The sequence below is a fragment of the Tyto alba genome, unplaced genomic scaffold (genome assembly GCF_018691265.1).
Source record: "Tyto alba isolate M040663 unplaced genomic scaffold, T.alba_DEE_v4.0 Super-Scaffold_7, whole genome shotgun sequence".
Classification (NCBI taxonomy): domain Eukaryota; kingdom Metazoa; phylum Chordata; class Aves; order Strigiformes; family Tytonidae; genus Tyto; species Tyto alba.
In genome coordinates, this window is record NW_024881328.1 from 9905415 (window position 1) to 9924850 (window position 19436).

The following is a 19436-nucleotide window of genomic DNA, read 5'->3' on the forward strand; positions in this document are numbered from 1 at the left end:
GCAGAAATTGAAAGAATTTGTCTGCTCCTGATCTTATTGTAAATAACAATGATAGTATACTTCTGAATTGTGTGTTTTCTGCAGAACTCACTTAACAATCAGTATTTCCAAAGTCATTACTCTGCATTGTTAGCAGTTAGTGTAATCACAACTGAATTGGTTAAGCAAACAAAAAAATGCCCTTATTTGGTTTTTATAAAGCCAAGTATAATCTTGATGCATGATATCATGGTGAATCAAGCATAACATGTTGTGACTGAGTCTATAACCAAGTAATCCTGATATCAGTGCATGATACAGCAACTCCACAGCTAGATCTGACTGAATCTGAGAACATATGCATTCATCATATGCTTACTAATTAATAGAGTGATTACCTTGAAGGTGGTCTATCTGTTATCCACAGCCATAACCAGATATTGAATCAGCACATTATTGTACATATAAAACAGTAGTTACTGTAGGAGATTTTTATCTCTTTCCTCCCCTGAGGTTTATATAAGTCTCTCTGGCAAAATAATAATTTCTGACTTCATCTTTCTTTCACCTTACACAAGATATTCCCAAAGACACTGTCCAATCTAATTTCCATACAGCCAGCACTGACGCTTATACATTTTAATTTTCATTCAACTGGCAGATGCAGCCTACATAGAAGTATTTTACATTTTATACAACTTCATGGTAGCCTGTTCTCTTATTCTGTGTTTATCTTGGGGGAAAAATAATGACAAGCTTCCCTTTTAAAACTGACGTTTTATTTTCTTCGGAAGGAAAATGGCATATTTGGCTTCAAAGGAAAATCTTATTGTTCCTCTAGAAACTGCATTCTCCCATTCTATTCCACCTTTTCTGCTGTAAACCACCTTTTCTTTTAGTCATAAAATAAACTTATCACTCCTGCCTGCATCCATTTCTTGTTGTGAATTTGGATGGAGAAAATATAATTTTCTCTAGAGTGTACTTTAGTCTTCTTTGTACCCTATTTCAAAAAATCCATTCAAGGATACAATAATGCAATTATTTTTGTTTTCTAAGATGACATCCTTCTTAATAGTATTATATATCCTACAAAATCATAATCAGGGTACTGAATGAATTTTCCTTTTTGTATTTTTAGTGTGACTTAAATTCTACATGAGCCTTCTCAGAACTGAACTAGCTGTTAATGATTATGGTTTGAGGTTTTTTCACTTTATTAATCTGTAAACAGCGCTACATGCTTTAGTTCTCTGTTGTTGTTTTGTTTTTTTTTTTTTTTTCTATAAAGTATATTCAGGTATTGGCAACACTGCAACATAGTGGTTATAAAGTTAAATAAATTATTTTGCTTACTACTACTGCAGGGATACCAGCACTAGCTAATGTGATGATATTGATGGAAGTGACAATAATTCAACGGGATTGCATAACCGACTGAACTCTGCCATCTAGGTTAAATAAAATATCAGAGAATGGCAAAGTGCATCACATTGTCAATAGTCTTCGTTTGTGTCTGGTGTGTTGGTATTTGCAGTGATGAAGCTCCAGGCAGCCAGTTGGTTACAGATAAGTTTCACATTGACTGGGACTCAGTGCTTGTCAACTCTGATAATGTCATCGTAGCTCGATTTGATGGCAGAGGGAGTGGATTTCAAGGCCTTAAGATTCTACAGGAGGTCCACCGATGCTTAGGATCTGTGGAAGTGAAGGACCAAATAGCAGCTGTAGAGTACGTATGTGCAAACTTTTCTTCTTTTTTGCCCTGCTTCCACCTTGATGAAAGAGCATTTTTAACTGAAAGTGCCCAGAATGTTTTATTTGCATAGTGAATACCATTAATGTTTATTTTTGATGCAGTTGCAAATTGTGAAACAATAATCTTTTCATTACAAACAGCAAATAAAAGATCAAGGAGGTGTTTACTTTTTGTGTTGGTGCTTGTCTTTGATAAAGCTGCCCTTCGTGTGCAATCTAAATATACCATCTGAGCTAACACGTATTTGTCTATATTCCATAGGAAAATTCCTTGCAGTGCACATGTTAATGTTTAACTGCACTTATGTTACAATATTTTAGGCCTATATGATAGGGTACTCATTTCCACCACAGAGTTCTGGAGTAATTGTACAAAGAAAATGGAGTTATGATGGTGTAAATGAGAGCAAAGTTTGGGCAAACGCCTGTTATTTCTCATTTGCATTATTATTCTTAGACTGATATAAATCCACCAGCTGCAGAGAAGAGTCGTTTCCATCTGTGGAGTAATCACACATGGCTTAGACAGTTACTCAGGGTGCACGTGTCAAAATGGCTAGTATCAAGATTTGGATGGACTTTTAATGGGGATTCTCAAAGAAAAATGTATTTTAAGCTTTTTTTTTTTTTTTTTTTTTTTTTTTTCCTTTGGAAGGTGTTGATGCTTCAACCATTGCATGAGTAGGCAACTGTCTCTGACATAAGATACCTGGGCAGTAGGGCTCCTAGTGTTTACGCTGGTCAGGAATGGGCTGCGTTGAGCAGGGCAATTCAAGGTGACCCTTGCAAAAAGGCCATCGGAAGCAGGTCATACGCTGTGCTGTGGAAGCTGAGCTCTCTGCTCAGATACTAAGATGTTTTAGGCTAAATTACATCTGGCCTCTGGATGCACTGCATGGGGGAAAAAGGAGAGTGCCCTTGGCTGAAAGGAGGTACTGGGGCTGGTTTTGTCTCCTCAAAAGCAGTTGGATTTTGCCCTCAGGTTATTCTGTCTTTTCTATATATAATTCACCATTGCTGATTAATTGGCCTTGATGAGAGAATTAATTATTTGGATAATTATTTACATTCTAGAAGTTGCATTCATCTTACCTTCCTTTAGCTGTCAAAAAATTAGGCACCGGGTCAAAGCCAGTCATTTAAGCTCTAGTTGGTGGAAAATCATGGCATTTCTGGAGAGTGATTCTCCCCAAACAGAGAGGTTTTCCTCTCTTATCTCCTTTAACTGAATAGTGGACGTAAATGGGCAATTTAGACCAGATGCTCAAATTCAGATAACTAAAATTAGGTGAGATGAGCCCAACACCAACTGTTTGCCATATAGAGAAGGAATTAGAAAGCAAATCACATTTCCCAGTGCAATAATAATTTTATTGGGGTAATTTGTTCTTCTGCCTGATCTGCATGTATGACATTTCCTTTACTGTACAAATAATTTTCTTTACATATTAGATTCAACAAGTAAAATTTACCATTTTAAAAAAGTAAGAAAACCTTTTTTTATTTCAGATCACTATTGAAACAGCCCTTCATTGATCCTAAGAGACTGAGTATATTTGGAAAGGTAATGTGCAAAGAAAGCTGGATGTATCATTGTGATTCTTTACAAAAATACTGCCAGTTCAGAAACAAATATATTTATCTATTTTCCTAAGATGGTCAGTTATTAAAAGAGGAAGGAAACCTTTTATAAATTACTGTGTGTTCTGTACATTTTTTTTTTCTCAGAATGAGTGTTTGAGATCAGTCAGATCAGTTTTATGGCACTGCAGTACTTGTGTTTCAGAATCTGTAGGAGAAAGTATTTATTAAAAAATATCTCCTTTCTTTAGAAAATTTTAATATGCGCTTAAGTTTTGTGAAAAGTTATTTCTTACACTTTTATATTTGGGCTGCATCTAAATTGACAACATCCTTCTAATACAACTTTTATATCTGAATATTTTACTGACCCTTGAAGTTAGCTGAGTAACAACCCTGTGGTACTGTCAACAACTTCCTTTTTGTGCCATCTAGAAATCTCAACTTTGCTGTTTTGTCAGCTGGTTTCACTGTGTGGCATGTCATTCCCCCTGGCATAAAATAGAACAAGGCAAAGGTTTAACCTTTAGTAACAAACTAAATAGCATTTACTGATGTCTATTAACACCACATAATTGCTGCTTCTTCTATGAACTATCATGTGCAATCTTTTTTTTTTTTTAAGTGTTTCTTAGAGATGAAGATGTTCTGTGCTTTTGACCTCAAAGCAACAAATCATGATCAAGTTTCTAGACAAACTCCCCCAGTCATCAGTTATAAGAGTAGCATACATTCCACTATGAAACCCCTTAGTTCCCATCTCTGCTACTGACTTGCTGCAAGGCCTCGGGCAAGGCACTTAACCTGCCTGTCTCAGTCTGTCTGAATGTGAGATGAGGATATTGATATTTACCTCCTGCAAAGTAGCATTTTGAGGACTAGTTAGCATTTGTGACTGTTATTAGTGTTCCACATGAATGTGACCTTCCTCAAAGATATGAGCTCCTGCCACACTCCTTGAGCTAAAGAAACTGTATTTGGTTTGTAGGGCAGCAACCAGAGATTTTTCAGCAGATGATGCATAAGCAGGGCTGATTCCATCCATCAGATGATCATGGCACACATTTCTATCCAGGTTTTAGTTCCTGTTACCAATGTATATGAAAGTACACATGCATAGAAGCATCCATATTTCTCAATATCCTCTTCCCACAAATGAATGAAAATGTTATTTCTGAAATGAAATCACTAAGCTCCCTGAATTGCTCACTTGTTTCTGACTTCAGAAATTCTTCTCATTGCCACTTGAAAATTTCCACTTGTTTTCTGTAGGAGATTCAGCAGTATCATGTTTCCTAACAGTGACATGGTGAGACAGTTACCACAGAATGTACATGGAAACATGGTTTTACATATCTGATGAAGGGTATGCCCCAAATTTTTTTTCTCTCACAAAATATTATTGATTATGATGTTCCTGCTTTATTTTCTGAAATAATGATTGAGGAATTAAAAATGGAAATGTGAGAAAGCGAAGAGTAAAATCTGGGAAATTCGATAAGCTTCAGTGCTGCTTTGAATTCAGGGACATGTACTCCTTCCAAATTAACCTCTCAGAGTTGTTTTCTACTGTCAAACAAAAATTCATAAAATTTAAGTCGGTTTTAGAATTAGAAAAAAAAAATCTATTTAACATCTTCCTAGGGTTAATTGTATTTTCCTCCACTCTGCTTATTTTAGTCAATCAAAAATCTTTAAAACTCATTTCGTTTTTGCTATGTACAACTGTGATAGGAAAAACCTTTTTTTTTTTTTTTTTTCTTTCTATGTTTTAAATTGAGCTTGCTGATGGAAATAGAATATGTACTTTGCTTGAAAATAGGATGACTTTGGAACTGGTTGATGCTGATCTCATAAAGCTGGACTTAGGCACACTGTCAGTGAGCTATTTAAGAGGTTTTAGAACTACACAGAAATAAAATTCTAATCGCAATCAGTAATGTAAACTAGGCACAAGAGTAACAAGACTGTCCAGAAGGGCACAGTGTGGAAAACACCTACTTCTGACTGCTGGACAATCTGCCAGTGCCACCTTGCTTATCTCTGAGGGGTAGAAGCCCAAAGTGATGGCATGATCCAAAGGCCTTTCTGAACTGCTAGACAACAAATTGTGTTTCCATGTAGTTTGCATTTTTATTCATGGAAGTAGAAAGAGAGCTTGCAAGTAAGTTTCAACCTCACAGTCAACCAGCTTTTTGAAATATATGGCAATTAGGTTGTAAACACAGAAATCCAGCAGATGAGCATGGCACCATATATCCTTGCATCAGGATGTATGAACTATTTTCTGCATTGCCATTGTGAAGTGCTTCTAAAAATGTGATCTCACTGTGAAATGTTTTTGTCCTCGAAAGCCTGGCTGGAAGCAAGGGCACAAGTAAAAGGGAAAGAAATTCCCGGGAGAACTAAACTAAGCTCTTAATGAATACATGGCTTAAATGATAAATAACCTGGCAATAGCTATCCTAGGATTAAAATCGTGCTGTGGACCTACTGAGAAAGACACAAACAGAATATTAAACAAAAGCAGAAGTAGAGAACCCAGAGGCAAAGGAAAGTTGCTACTCTCTTAAACTCTTTGAATTATACAAGTTACCAGTGCCCACTCAGAAATTCTTTCTTAGGTGAAATCTATTCCTGTACACGAGCAATTCTGGGTGGCTCTTAGCCTCCTGTGCTGGCATTTCTATGGGAAAGGAAGAACTCAGTTCCCCACACTCCCTTGAAAATCCAGCTTTTATTCTCTCTCTTTTCTTTTAGTATGTCTGTTCATATTTACTGTAGGTTGATTCCAAAGACACTCCTCTTTCTTTGCTAATTTTTCTTAACTGAGGTTAAAGGTTTTTCAATATTCCTGTTCGTGCACTGATGTAATCTATTCATTAAATATTTAGACATCAAGAACAGTATCAGGCAGGATTCGTAGAAGTTCATGAGAAAACTCTATGAGCATTTGATGAACAATATTCTTTTTTGGGGTTCACTAGTGTTTTACATTTTTCTTTTCCCTGTCAGGGGATAATTTCTTCTTTCTGAAGTGTGTTGTGCCAAACACAAAACTACAACAACAACAAAATACCTGCATAAAATTGATTTTCCAGCACTGATGAAAGAAAAACAAAAAAGGCAAATAGAGAAATTTGAAGAGCTCATAATACATGAGAAAATCATTGATCCTAGACTCCACAATTCAGAATTTCATTGTATGTGGGTCTGGAATGTTTATAGGTATGCATTTGTGGATTGCCAGTGTCATTCCAAGGAAATCCGTGGTCTCAATTTAATGCTTTCATGTTCTCATGCAAAGCAAAGCTTTTATGGCTCTCTTTTGTGTCACAACTCCTCCCAGAGAGGTGGATTGTAGACTTTGCAGGGGAGATGATGATGAAGTGTGCCATAAGGACAGAAAAATGTGGTGAGGCAAGGAGAGAGCTCCCCCCTGTTCTACCTCATCTTTCCCAGCTTCTTCATGCTGTCTGTGCTCCCTGGTTTGTAACAAAGCAGCCTGATAGATGCTTTTGTGGCCACAACGTGCATCCAGAGATTAGCATAATATTGAGCAATGGGTCTATGTACAGCTTTTATTTCTGCAAAACAGTGCAGGATCTGTACCTTTCTGTGGGGTATTTGAGAATGCTGTAGCAGAGACCTCTTTAACAGCAACAGGATTCAATCTGTGAAGGGTCAAGTGTCAAGGGAAGGACATCCTGCAATCAATTTGCAGGTTTCCCCCATTCCCGTACTCTCTCTCTGGTCAGCAAAATGCTCAGTGTATCTTGGTAATTAGCAAATATCTACATTAAATATATTAAAAACTGAGTACAAATATTCCTGTCTAGGTTGTATTCCCAAAGCCTTACCTTTGGTTTCGGTTTTGGTTTTTCTGTAATTTTCGACTCTTTTACTGATTATAGGCTAGTCAGTCATGATGGAATCATGGAGCTTAAACTGAAAAATACTCATTATTGTTAACTGCATTGTTTAAAGATCATGAACAGGTCAAATGAGATCTTTATTCACTCTTAACTGTAGATTTACATTTCTTTTAAAAGCAATTGTTGCAGGTATAAATACATACTGTAAAATGATACCATTGGTCTAGCAGAATGGCTGTTCATTTTACTGTTGCTAAAAATAAATGAACCAGTGAAAATCTTAATGTAATTTCCATTATTAGGGATATGGTGGCTACATTACATCAATGATCCTGAAATCCAGTGAACGACTCTTCAAGTGTGGAGCTGTGGTGGCACCAATTACAGATATGAAGTTATATGGTGAGTACTCCTTGCCCTACACCTGTGTGATAGTCTGTTCAAAATATCTTTTCTTCATGGAGCTACGGTTCATTTTAACTAAGGGCAGATAATATAACATTATCAACTAGATTTCACCTCACTGTCTCATTCTCTCCTTTAAATGAAAGGCCAGTTAACACTGGGACAGTTTACCAAAGCACACAGCAGATACAATATTATAACACCACTGATTTCTGCAAAGGAGTTGTCTTTCCCATTTCCCACTGAATTTCAGTCAGGTACCCCATTTCCAAAAACTCCTTTATGTGTATCAGCCTGAATCAAGACTTATAATAGGAATGAATCCTTTAAGGTTAGTGGTTAATTCCTTACGATACCAACCATGCCATAATTCAATCAATTGATACTTGGTTCTGTATGTGAAGTTTTGGGCACAGGCTATGTACTGTGGACTGTGATACACAGGAAATCAGACCAGATTACTTTAATGGTCAGTTAGTCTTTTCTTTGGTTTTTGGTTTTTCTTCCATTTGGTTGGTTGGGTTGGGTTTTGTTGTTGTTGGTTGTTTTGGTTTTGGTTTTTAACCTTTTAAAAATGGCTTTAAATGGCACATTCTGGTTTTAATTAACATCTCTTTGTTGACTTCATGGCTTAAATAGCTTCTTCTGACTCAAGATCACAACTGATGGGTTTAAAAATAGAAGTGATTTTGATGAATTCACAAGTTTTTGTTTTTACTTTCACAGCATCAGCTTTTTCAGAAAGATACCTTGGTACTCCATCAAAAGAGGAAAATACCTACCAAGTAAGTTAGCATAAACAAGTAACTTAACATAACCATTTTACTCTGACAGTGCAATTCAGTTATACCTTTGTGTATGTTTGTTTACTAGGCATCCAGTGTATTACACAATCTTCATGGTTTAAAAGAAGCAAATTTGCTAATAGTTCATGGGACAGCTGATGGTAAGTATTTACAGATGAAATTACATTTTGAGTAAGAGGTTCTATTAAGCAGGCATTCAATGACTGATGAGGAACATGCCTCACAAGTACATTTTTAGTTTCATTATCCCTCCAAAATGACTATTTTATTCCAATTGTCACTTCTAACTCTAAACCGATGACACTTTTCTTTGCTGAATATTTGTACCTTTTAGGTCCTGTATGTTCTAATTTGTTTAAATCTTGTAGACCACTGTCTTGCTAGTGAAAGGTATTATATGAATTATTAATAGAACAACATACATTTTTAATGGTATTTTAAATTCATAGAGATTCTTCAACTGAAGAAAGAATTATCAGTACAGTTGGTGAAGTAGAGCACCAAATTGGGAAGTTAAACTTTTCAGCTAATTGATTACAAGGTAGTGCCAAAGTATCTGAAGCTGAAGCTATAGGAAACCTTTTAATAACACCAATACTTTTAGCAGTAAAGACAGAGAATGAGTAAAACAGAGTAAGTTATATCACTTTAAATGGAATCATACGATGTGTCAATCACAAGATAATTTGTAATTGCAGATTTAAATTTAACTGCAGTGTATTATTCTGATCCTTCCTAACTGATGTAGGTCTAAAGAATGAGCTTTGATTCAAGCACAAATTACAGTGCTACAACAAGCTCCTCTACAAATTCTCATGCATACTTCTTTCCCTGGCATTTTCCTGGTGAATGTGGGGATAATACAAGGTTTCTTACTCCTCTGTCTGGAGGGATAAGTGCCTTGCACTGACAAGGGCTGATGTGAGAGTGCCCACACACACAGCTGGCACAGTGACCATGGCACCTGCCAGCCCATCAGCCTGGTGTAATTTGTCAATCCCATGTTGTGGATCCCAAGTGCAATCAGAGGGGTGCAAACATTGTCCAGTGTTTCCTCCCACAGCAGGCGGGAGAGGGACAGAGAAGATATTTTGCCCATGGAAACATCATGAAGTTCAGCATGGCCAAGTACGAGGTCCCACACATGCATCGGGGAAATCCCAAGCACAGATCCAGGCTGGGTGAGGAGTGGATGGAGAGCAGCCCCAAGGAGAAGGACTTGAGAGTGTTAGTGGGTGGAAAACTGACTGTGAGCCAGCAATGTGCGCTCGCAGCCCAGAAACCACCCGTGTGCTGGGCTGCATCCAGAGCAGGGGGGGCAGCAAGTCGAGGGAGGGGATTCTCCCCCTCTGCTCTGCTCTCGTGAGACCCCCCTGCAGTGCTGGGGCCAGCTCTGGGGCCCCCGAAATAAGAGGGACATGGACCTGTTCAAGCAAGTCCAGAGGAGGCCATGAAGATGATGAGGGGGCTGGAGCAGCTCCCCTGTGAGTCCAGGCTGAGAGAGTTGGGGTTGTTCAGCCTGGAGAAGAGAAGGCTCTGGGGAGACCTTATAGTGGCCTCCCAGTGCTTAAAGGGGACCTACAGGAAAGATGGGGAGGGGCTGTTTATCAGGGAGTGTAGGGATAGGACAAATGGTGATGGTTTTAAACTGAAAGAGAGTAGACTTATATCAGATAGAGAGAAGAAGTTCTTCCCTGTGCGGGGGGTGAGGCGCTGGCCCAGGGTGCCCAGATCAGCTGTGGGTGCCCCCTCCCTGGAAGGGTTCAAGGCCAGGTTGGACGGGGCTGGGAGCACCCTGGGCTGGGGGAAGGGGGCCCTGCCCACGGCTGGGAATGTGGAACTGGATGGGCTCTAAGGTCCCTTTCAACCCAAACCTTTCTATATGATTCTATGATATGCTGGGTGACTGAGCAGGCATGAGGGTCTCAGACTTCATTGATTGTAAAAGGCAGCAGCAATTTCTACCCCTCTGAACTTGGTGCTAGAGGGAATTGGGACTCTGATAGATGTCTGAGCAATACAGTGTGTTCAAGACTAAGATTCTGATTGCCTGCTGCCCTTGCTTAATATCACATCTAGTGACACTGCCCAGCCCACTTGCAGCCTAAACTCTGCAGGATTAGGACATGGTAATAAAGTAGCCTGTTTCTACCACACAAAGATTAAGTTACTGATACGTTGCAGAAAGTCCGTTAGCTAAAGAAGTGTAGTCTGTAATAATCCCGTGCAAGCAGCAGAAAATCCAACGTGCTTTCCTTTAACACGATTATAAACTGTCATGATGATCAAACAGAATGGTTTTACACACCTCTATTGTAGTGTGTATGAATCAAGGGTAGAGAGAGGAGTCCTCACAGAGTTCCTGGAAAGCATGGCTTCTCTGGGGGATTCCAGCTCCTTCTCCAAAACCTCCGCTGTTACACCCTGCCTCGCTGTTACTGGTGGGGCGGTGCGCTTCTGACCAGAAAGATAGTCAACTTCAGATCCGGTAATTAAAGAGACTGGAAATGTTTTCAGCCAAAGCTGTTTAACAGACAAATATTTCGTATTACCATAGCTTTTTCTAATACTATCCAATTGTTGTTGTCTTGCAGCTAAAGTCCACTTCCAGCATTCAGCAGAACTAATTAAACATCTAATAAAAGCCGGAATTAATTACACTATGCAGGTATGTACAGCTGTGACGTATCCTATAAACATAGTTTAACATTTAACCTCATATTTCTATTTCTTCCCTAAGAAGGACCCTCCCTACCACAGCACACCAATATTAACCCCAATTTTCAATTAGAACTCTGTCTAATCCCATTTTCCTTACTGTTAGTATGGACTTCAAGAACCATATCTTCTTGCCATTCTCCTGGGCTCTTTCTGCTCTCTCTCATCTTTCTGTTTTTCCACCTCTTTGTCCTGAGACACAATATAAAATGCTTTAGAGTCCATATGCATTCTTTGTAATACAGAGATATCGTTACTTTAATCCCTTTTTATCTAAAAAAGTATTGGGTCACATGAAACTAATTTCCCATTATTTTCAACATTTAAATTTATTAAAAGGCAGCTAAAAGGTGAGAGCACTGTTCCCTCTCTCCACAGCCATACAGCAGATGAGGGTGCTGTGAGGGACAGGCTGGGGAGAGCAGGACAGGGTGTGATGCTGACATACAGACTTGCACGGGACACACCACCGAGTATGTGGATGTTGCTGGCTGAAAGTTCTGACTGCATTAAACCTTTCTTAAAATCTTAGATGATGTGGTTTTGGGTCACTCCTCCAAATATCTATGATTTTAGACGTTGCAAAACTTGACCTTACTGATCCTTAGGTGAACCTGTAGTTTCTGTTGAAGTGTGTGAGGTCACATCAGGTAAAAGGTGATAGCAAGGGGGTTAGCATCATTTATGAAGGGAAAAGGACTTTATGTGTGAAATCTGAGTCAGGTAGGATCTGTTCCAGCTGTCCCTGTGATTTCAGCTGAGGTGATGTGAAGGTGATGAAAGGAAGAAGGACTGAGGTCTTTCAGAAGAACCCTGTTGAACCATTCTCATGCAACCCTGTGATAACCTGAGTTTGAGGAAGCAGCTGAAGCTTTTTGCCTCAGGCCACTACAAGTCTCTTGCACTAAATCCTGTGACCTGGATTTCTTCATTCAGCCTGCAAGTTTTTGTTCAGCCTCACTTGGGAGAAATTTCCAGTAGAATTTGAATTAAGAGAGTAAAATGCCCACATCCATCTTAGGAGAGAGTTGATGGGCTTTAGATAAGATAGGAAAATAGTTAAAAATATGAATAAAAGGATTTTTCACTGAACACTTAGAAGCTGGGATATTGAGAGATCCCTAAAAGCATGAACTAATTAATCCTCTTTGACGTTAATGGGATTTGGATGCCTAGACACTATTGAAAATGCCAGCTAAGTAAACTGTTGTAAGCAGAATGACTGAGAATATAATTTTTTTCACTTCTGCAGATCCCAATGCAGTGGTTGTTTTATGTAAGTTCAAATTCCAAGAGAATGAGTTTTACTTTGAGTTTTATTAGGTTTCTCTGGTGCCATAAAACTAATGTTATCATCCTGTTGTCATCTAAAACATTTTGAAGATCAGAGAAAGAAAATTAGAGCCCTAAATATTTGAAAAGCCTTTAAAAAACTATTTACTTTTTTTCTTTCTCCTCTGCTAGATCTACCCAGATGAAGGTCATAACATTGCTTCTGAGAAAAGCAAATATCACCTTTACAGCACAATCCTTGGGTTTTTTAGTGCTTGTTTAAAGGAGGAGACACCAATTTTACCACAGGAACCTGAAGAGGATGAATAAGGAAGCCTATTTGTGTAGTACTGAAGGGGACTTACTTTGTGGCTCAATAAAACCTTAAATAAAAGTGACTGTAAGATTGCAGATTCTGCAGAAGCTCAAGGGCAGCTAAAGGATATCACAGTGGAACAGCACATTTAGACACAATGAGCTAATAAACTGGAATTCGACTACAAAGTCCAAACGTATTACCAAGGGACAAAACCTTTACCTTTGTGGAAGGTGAACAGTTGGTTACAGTTTCCTGGAAGAACTTAGTTTTGCATAAGTGTAGGGTTAGTGCATGTTTGTTATGTTAAGCCTCACTGTTGGTTCTGTAAGTGGTTGCTCGTTTTTTAATTTAAATGCACATCTTTATTCATCTTTGCATAATGCACAACCTATCATAAGTATTATGGCCACTAATATTTTAAAAGGTGAGCTGCAATCTAACACTACTGTAATGTTACAATAAGTGCAATTCTTTCGCTGTCTATTACACATAAGAAACCACAGAGATAATAAAGGGCACGATATTTTCTCTAGTTTCTGCTCAAAGGGGATATATTGTCTAGTGCATCATACAACATTGATAATGAAAAATGATTTTTTTTTCCCCAATTTCAACATTTACTATTATTACTGTACCTACTAGTAACCAGTAAGGGAATTTTTGGTAGTGTACTCTTGGTCTTTATGTATATACCCAGGACTCCCTAAGCAGAAAGTCTTTCTGGGCTTGAAGAATTTTTTTCAAGACATAATTAACAGCTGTATTTAAAACAATATCCTGCAATTGAAATCTTTCCCCAGTCCAAAATGTATCTATTGTTTCCTTAAAATATGTTTGAGTTGTGTTTTGGTATTGTTTATAGTAGTTAACAGTTTGCTGGTTACACTCTAATTTTAGAATATGCTACTTTGTCACATGTAAATTAGATACATAAATATTAAATTATAGTTTCAGATAAAGAAAATTTATTAACAATGTATAATGCCACTGAGTAATACTTTACTCCTCAAATGAAGACATATTTTGTATCGTGCATCTTCCTTTTCTTCCATCTGGTCTCAGATGTAATTCTGATGTTCATCAAGGTGGCCACATAGCTGGAACACGCCATTAGCTTTTATTCCAGGGCTGCTCATTAAGTCTCTTGCAATGAGGTTTAGCTTCAACAGCATCACAAAGAAATGAAATGTTTTTCATTCAAGGCAAAGGAAGCTCCTGACAAGTTAAATTTTATTATTTATTCAGAGGGCGAGTCCCTCATACATCCATTTATTTGCCAAGGTGAATTACAGCAGTATAAATTGAAACTATGAAATAAACAAGGCAGGCAGTTTGGGTTTGCAGGATATTAACTGTGATCACTGAAATCAAGTACAGTGTTGAATTAATTTGAGATAACTTCCTGAAGGTATGTGAAAACTCTTGACAGATGCTGTGCCACTTACATGAGAATAGCTGTAGCTTTTTTCTTTCTGGATATATTCCAAATACTTTCCTACTCAATTAAGTTTTCATTTCTTGCAAGATTAAAAAGAAAGTAATTTTTTTAAGGTAACTATACTATTTAAGATGCAAAGTTCTGCATATTTTATGAAGAATGGGAATTTGTTTTAATGTAATCAAAAATCACCTGAAGCTTTTTACTCATTGCTTTCTTCTGGAATATTTTCTTTCACAGTTAGCATTTTTTTATGATGCAAATAATTAATTTGTCTGAAAGGTGTGGTTTTATGGAACACTGAAATGTCTCTGTCTTTTAATGTTTAGTATTTATCTTGTTTTATTAGCAATGTTTAACTATTTTTCAATTAGTTTAATACAATTCTAATGTGCAATGGTATCTTGTTTGGGTCCCAGTGTCGCCACAAAGTATGGCTTTCCATTGTGGTATTTATAGTACATATGGAGTCCATATGTCTAGGATAATTACGGTATATATGTATGAAGGCTACTATATGAACTACAATAAGACCATGCAAAACAACAAAAACAGTAAGAGAAGAATTCAAACAAGGTATGCAAATCTTGTTTTCTATAGAGGAGCAACATTTTAAAGTCTTCTGTTGGCTGGGACTTCTAGATTGTGATTTTATAAATTATACACATTGCTTAATAGAGGCTCACCTGACAATACTGATGCTTTTCCTAACCAAACACAGTAAATGAGGTCCAGTTGACTCAATCCAGTTGAATTCAATGAGACCCTTTTCCCAGTTTGAGCCAAATATACACCAAGAAACCACAAGCTGTGTGCTCAGGTTGAGCATACCACATGGACTCGGCGTGCGGGGGCTACGTGAAAAGGCTAATTCTTCTCAGTGTGTGCTGGCTGTTTTTCTGTGAGACAGCCACTACGTGCTCATATTTACTACGTTTCACATATATAGCCTTTAGTTACCTGCAAAAGAAAACAATCAAGGCTAGTGTCTCAGCAATAGCATAATGCATGTGCTCAGGAAATATGTTATCCCAGACCTGTGGAGCCCACACCATGTCTCCTTCTTTCCTCTTAGCTCTCTGTTTCAGGACCTCATTCCCTACTCTTTCTACTCCAGCATCACACCTCAAATTTTGATCAATTTACCTGAATATGAAGGTGGCATGAGGACATGGCTTCTGTAAGAATGCTTTTGCCAGGACTGCTATGTTTAAAAAGTGTGTTATCTGAAATGTGGGTTATCTCTGTGGAAATGTGGTATGCTTCTAGTGTTCTTAATATTTCTCACACTGTCCTACAAATACAAATATTTTTATATAAATATGTATACAAGGGTGAGCATCAGACCCTAATTAATTGGTTTTACTGAAATTTTTATGTATGGGTTAAATTCAGATATTACAAAAGTATTTGCAGATGCAGCCTCTGGTTCTAGTTAGACTAAAGAATTTGGTGCAAGGGTTATCTTTTCTCTTGCTAACCTGTTCAAAATTTCCTCCACTTACAGTGCAACTGAGTATTGTTATCTATCAGATTCTACATACATAACTAATCGCAATCACTCATTAATTAGTCCATGTGATCTATAGTATTGATCAATAATTAGTACACATTACACAGAATTGTCATGAAAATCATAGATTTTTCATAGCTTATCCATTGTTGAGCAGTTTGATTATATTTTAGGTCTGAAAAATTACTGTTTGATTCAGCTGTCCTTAAAATATAACACTTAGACTAGACCTATTAATTTATGGAAAGCTAGGGAATCAGCATATCCATTTACTGCTTGCTAGAGCTTATCTCTACCTTCTTGACTTCCTCTCTCCTTTTTCTGCTATTAAGACTTGCAAAATCTATGAAACCTGTAGGTCATATTGAAATTTCAATTAAATTACAAAATCAGGAGTAACTACATGCTAATTATAATATTTTTTCCAGATTGTTGAGTACAAAGAAAGGCTGATTATTTTTAAATTCATTTTTTTAATCTTTTTGCAGTGAGGACAGAATTATTTATGACCTCGTCTGCTATGGTTTGCTATATCCAACTGCTCATTGTTCCTATGTTTTTGGCATATGTAGATCTACCATCTACCCATATCTGAAAATGAAAATGGCTGCCTCTGTTCTCTCATCTCCAGCACTTATTTTGAATATGGAGTCAGTTAGGTTCACTTAGTTGTGAAATTGTGCTTTTAAAGACAGAAGAGCTTGTATTTGATCTGAAGCCAAAGATCCTCTGTGGAAACTGGAGTGTTGAGTGCTGGGTCCTTTAATAAAACACAGAGAATACAAGGTGTAACCTAGTATCCCTCCTTGCAGGTTCTTAGATGTTACTGGAGAAACTGAAGCAAGAAGAAGACTGGCCCAAAGAAACTGAATACCAGTTTCTTTTGCACAGCCTAAAAACACATAGACAAGGTGCAGTGGTTGTAGCGTTTTATGTTTACTTCAGGTAACTCCTTCTGTCAAGTCAGTTGCCTCTGAGGAAGGAAGAACCTCACTGGTATTGGCTACTGGTACATCTTTTCAGTACCACTAAGATCCCTTCTCTTTTTCTTTTGAACAATTTCAAGAGTGCTTCAGAGGAAGGGGAGCTCGTGAGATGTGGTTAAGGAGAGTCACAACTTCCAAGGTACCTGCAGCTTTGAAAAGATAAGAAAGGATTTAGCTAAACTTCTATCTGTTGCATTTCATACATGAAAGTCGAGAAGGAGGCTGGCTTTAAGGAGGTAGGTAGATGACAAGTGTTGGTGATTCACTCACCAGGGAGGTAACACAACGTGCTTCCTGCAAACCTAGTGCCAAAATGTGCAGTGGTAAGTAAAATAGATGCCTGTTTTCCAATGCCTGAAAATTACAGTGCTGTTAGATTAAGTTGTTCAGGTATTTGGATAGAATTAAGGAAATTAAACCACCTAAGCATATGCAGTCCAAAGTTTCCATTAAACTTGGGACTAGACTTCTTGCCTGTATAATTAATTTAGAAATCCAATATCCTACCTTTACAGAAGTCTAACTCAACAACAACAAAATTGATTTAATAATGGCTATACCCCATGAGGACACGAATGATATGTATAATTCTTTTTAATTAACATATCCCATAAAGTGCTAACAGCCCATTTTTAGATTTCATGAGCAAAGGAAAAAAATCAAAATCAAAAAAACTTCTGATTGATAAAACAGAGAGAATATAACTGGTGGGAAGGTACTCAGGAAATATTTGCCTAAGGAAAATGATTAGAAAAATATTTTCTGCTAGAATGTATTTTGTGTCATAAGCAAGCTCAGAGTACAGCTGTCAGGGGTGCTTCTAAGAGAATTTAGATGTTGATGTACAGCTGATGTCCAGAGGGCTGAGGAAGGAAGCAGGTACCTGTATGGGCAGAGGGTCCCATTCTCCACCCAGTGCAGCAATCTGTGAAGGAGGGTTATAGTCCATGAGTTTAGTCTGCCCAAGTCCCTTCTGGATCCAGCAGGGATCCAGGTGCTGGAATGGGAATGCAATTCATAGGTGAAGACATGAAATTGTTTACATCAGGAACAAGAAAAATATTTTTAAGCAATGATTAAGCAGTATGGTTGTCTTGCTATTCTCCAGTTAGTCAAAGGGGAGGGTGGGGAGGGTTGGCAGGGCACTCGGTGATGGAGTCAAACACACTCCAGCTGAGAGACCAACTGGCAGAAATTACAGCTCCAGCAGGGTTTGTGAATGCTCTAACATCCATGTGAAAAAAAGGGAATATATGCATGGACAGAATATTTTGTCTCTGTTAATATCATGAAAGTTGTTTTAATAAAATGAGCACATCCTTCCAAAATCTAAACAAATAGCAGAACAAGCACGCTGGTTTGTTCCACTAGCGGCACCTGTCAGCCTCTTACCAGCATATACATTTGACAAATAAAATAATGTGTAGGATCCATTCTTGAGAAGGTTTTTCAGCACCATTAGGAGAGACGTAAGAAAGAAGAGTATTGTGAGGAGACAGATGTTTTATTGCAATATGTTGCTCTATTCAGAGCTTTTGCTCTAAAATAAAGTGGTGTAACATGTACCACAAACTGATAACCTTAGAGACAAATGTAGCCGGTGCTTGATTCAATAAACTTTCAACTAAATCAGGAGAACCAGAACATTCAGTTATTTTCAGAGAAGAATGATGAATTACATGGTTTCTTAGGGATATTTTGTCCTGTGTTTCATTTGTATCCTACATTTCAGATAGTCATTATAATATAGAAATTGTTGAATTTAATTCCACATTTGAAATAAGCAATTACAGTGAAATCTTTTGGCTTGAAAAACAGTACAAATTGTTATGTTTAAAGTTATTTACATTATCAAATTAACTATTCTTTGTTTTGGGTTTTATTAGACACTGCATTTGTTGGGCTGATGGGTTGACATTTTTTTTTAATTGAAATGGAAATTGTACTAACTTGGGCAGAGAGGCTTATCTGTTTTTGTAAGAATTGCTTGTGGAAATACAGTGAGTCTGAATACCAGTGAAATATTTGAAGGAGATATTATAGAACACGATATGAAAAATATGCATTACCCTAGGACGCTGAGGACTACAAATGAAGGAACATGTACAATCATTTTGCAGTGTAATCAGAATTAAGCAAGACAAAATAAAAGGCAGAGTGTAAACTTGATTTAGGCGGAACTTTCAGGCTTAAAAGGAGCACTGTGAGAAAGTGTATCAAATTTTGTGGCTCTGCTTCATCTTATGTTTTTGAGTTCAAGAACTTGTTTCTGAGATGGGGCTGGAAGCAAGGCTGTGGTCAGATTGGTCAGATTTTTCCAACAGGGACATGAGTGACTAACAGTACATTTTCTTTACCAAAAAAAAAAAAAAATCAAGGCGCAGAGTGTAAGCTAAGCACTTAGCAATAGCAAATTGGAAGAGCAGGAGATTGGGATAATTGCAACAAGTGGCACAGTGCTTCATGCAGAGGCCTCACCAGAGTGGGAAAACAGCAAGGTGCTATTTACCCTGAGTGAAGAAATTGAAATGTGGTTCATAAACAGCATTGGGATGAGACTCTTCTCTGTCTTAATATGATATAATGAGAAGGTTTAATTCCTTTGGTGTCCTAATGAGTATTCTTTAATTATAGCAGAAACAAAACTTGTGAAGCTGAGTGCCAAACACAGCTGGTGCTATGTAGATGCATAACGTGACATCTGACAAGACAATGTCAGCGTCTTATCTTAATGGTTGAATTGCTTTCCTGTGCCACTGGAGAAGAAAGTGTTAAATAGCACCCAT

At 37.7% G+C, this 19436-nt stretch overlaps 1 protein-coding gene across 2 annotated transcripts in view; it reads left to right on the forward strand.

The window, feature by feature from the left end:
* DPP10 (dipeptidyl peptidase like 10) overlaps positions 1-19053 on the forward strand; it is a 555109-nt gene extending 536056 nt beyond the window's left edge. For both annotated transcript variants that reach the window (XM_033003141.2, XM_042784121.1), the window contains exons 20-26: positions 1517-1711; positions 3247-3301; positions 7496-7595; positions 8325-8383; positions 8472-8544; positions 10999-11072; positions 12587-19053. In XM_033003141.2, the coding sequence (XP_032859032.2) occupies positions 1517-1711; positions 3247-3301; positions 7496-7595; positions 8325-8383; positions 8472-8544; positions 10999-11072; positions 12587-12724 (694 nt within the window). In that variant the 3' untranslated portion in view covers positions 12725-19053. The remainder of the gene's footprint in view (positions 1-1516; positions 1712-3246; positions 3302-7495; positions 7596-8324; positions 8384-8471; positions 8545-10998; positions 11073-12586) is intronic.
* Positions 19054-19436: the final 383 nt, after the last annotated feature.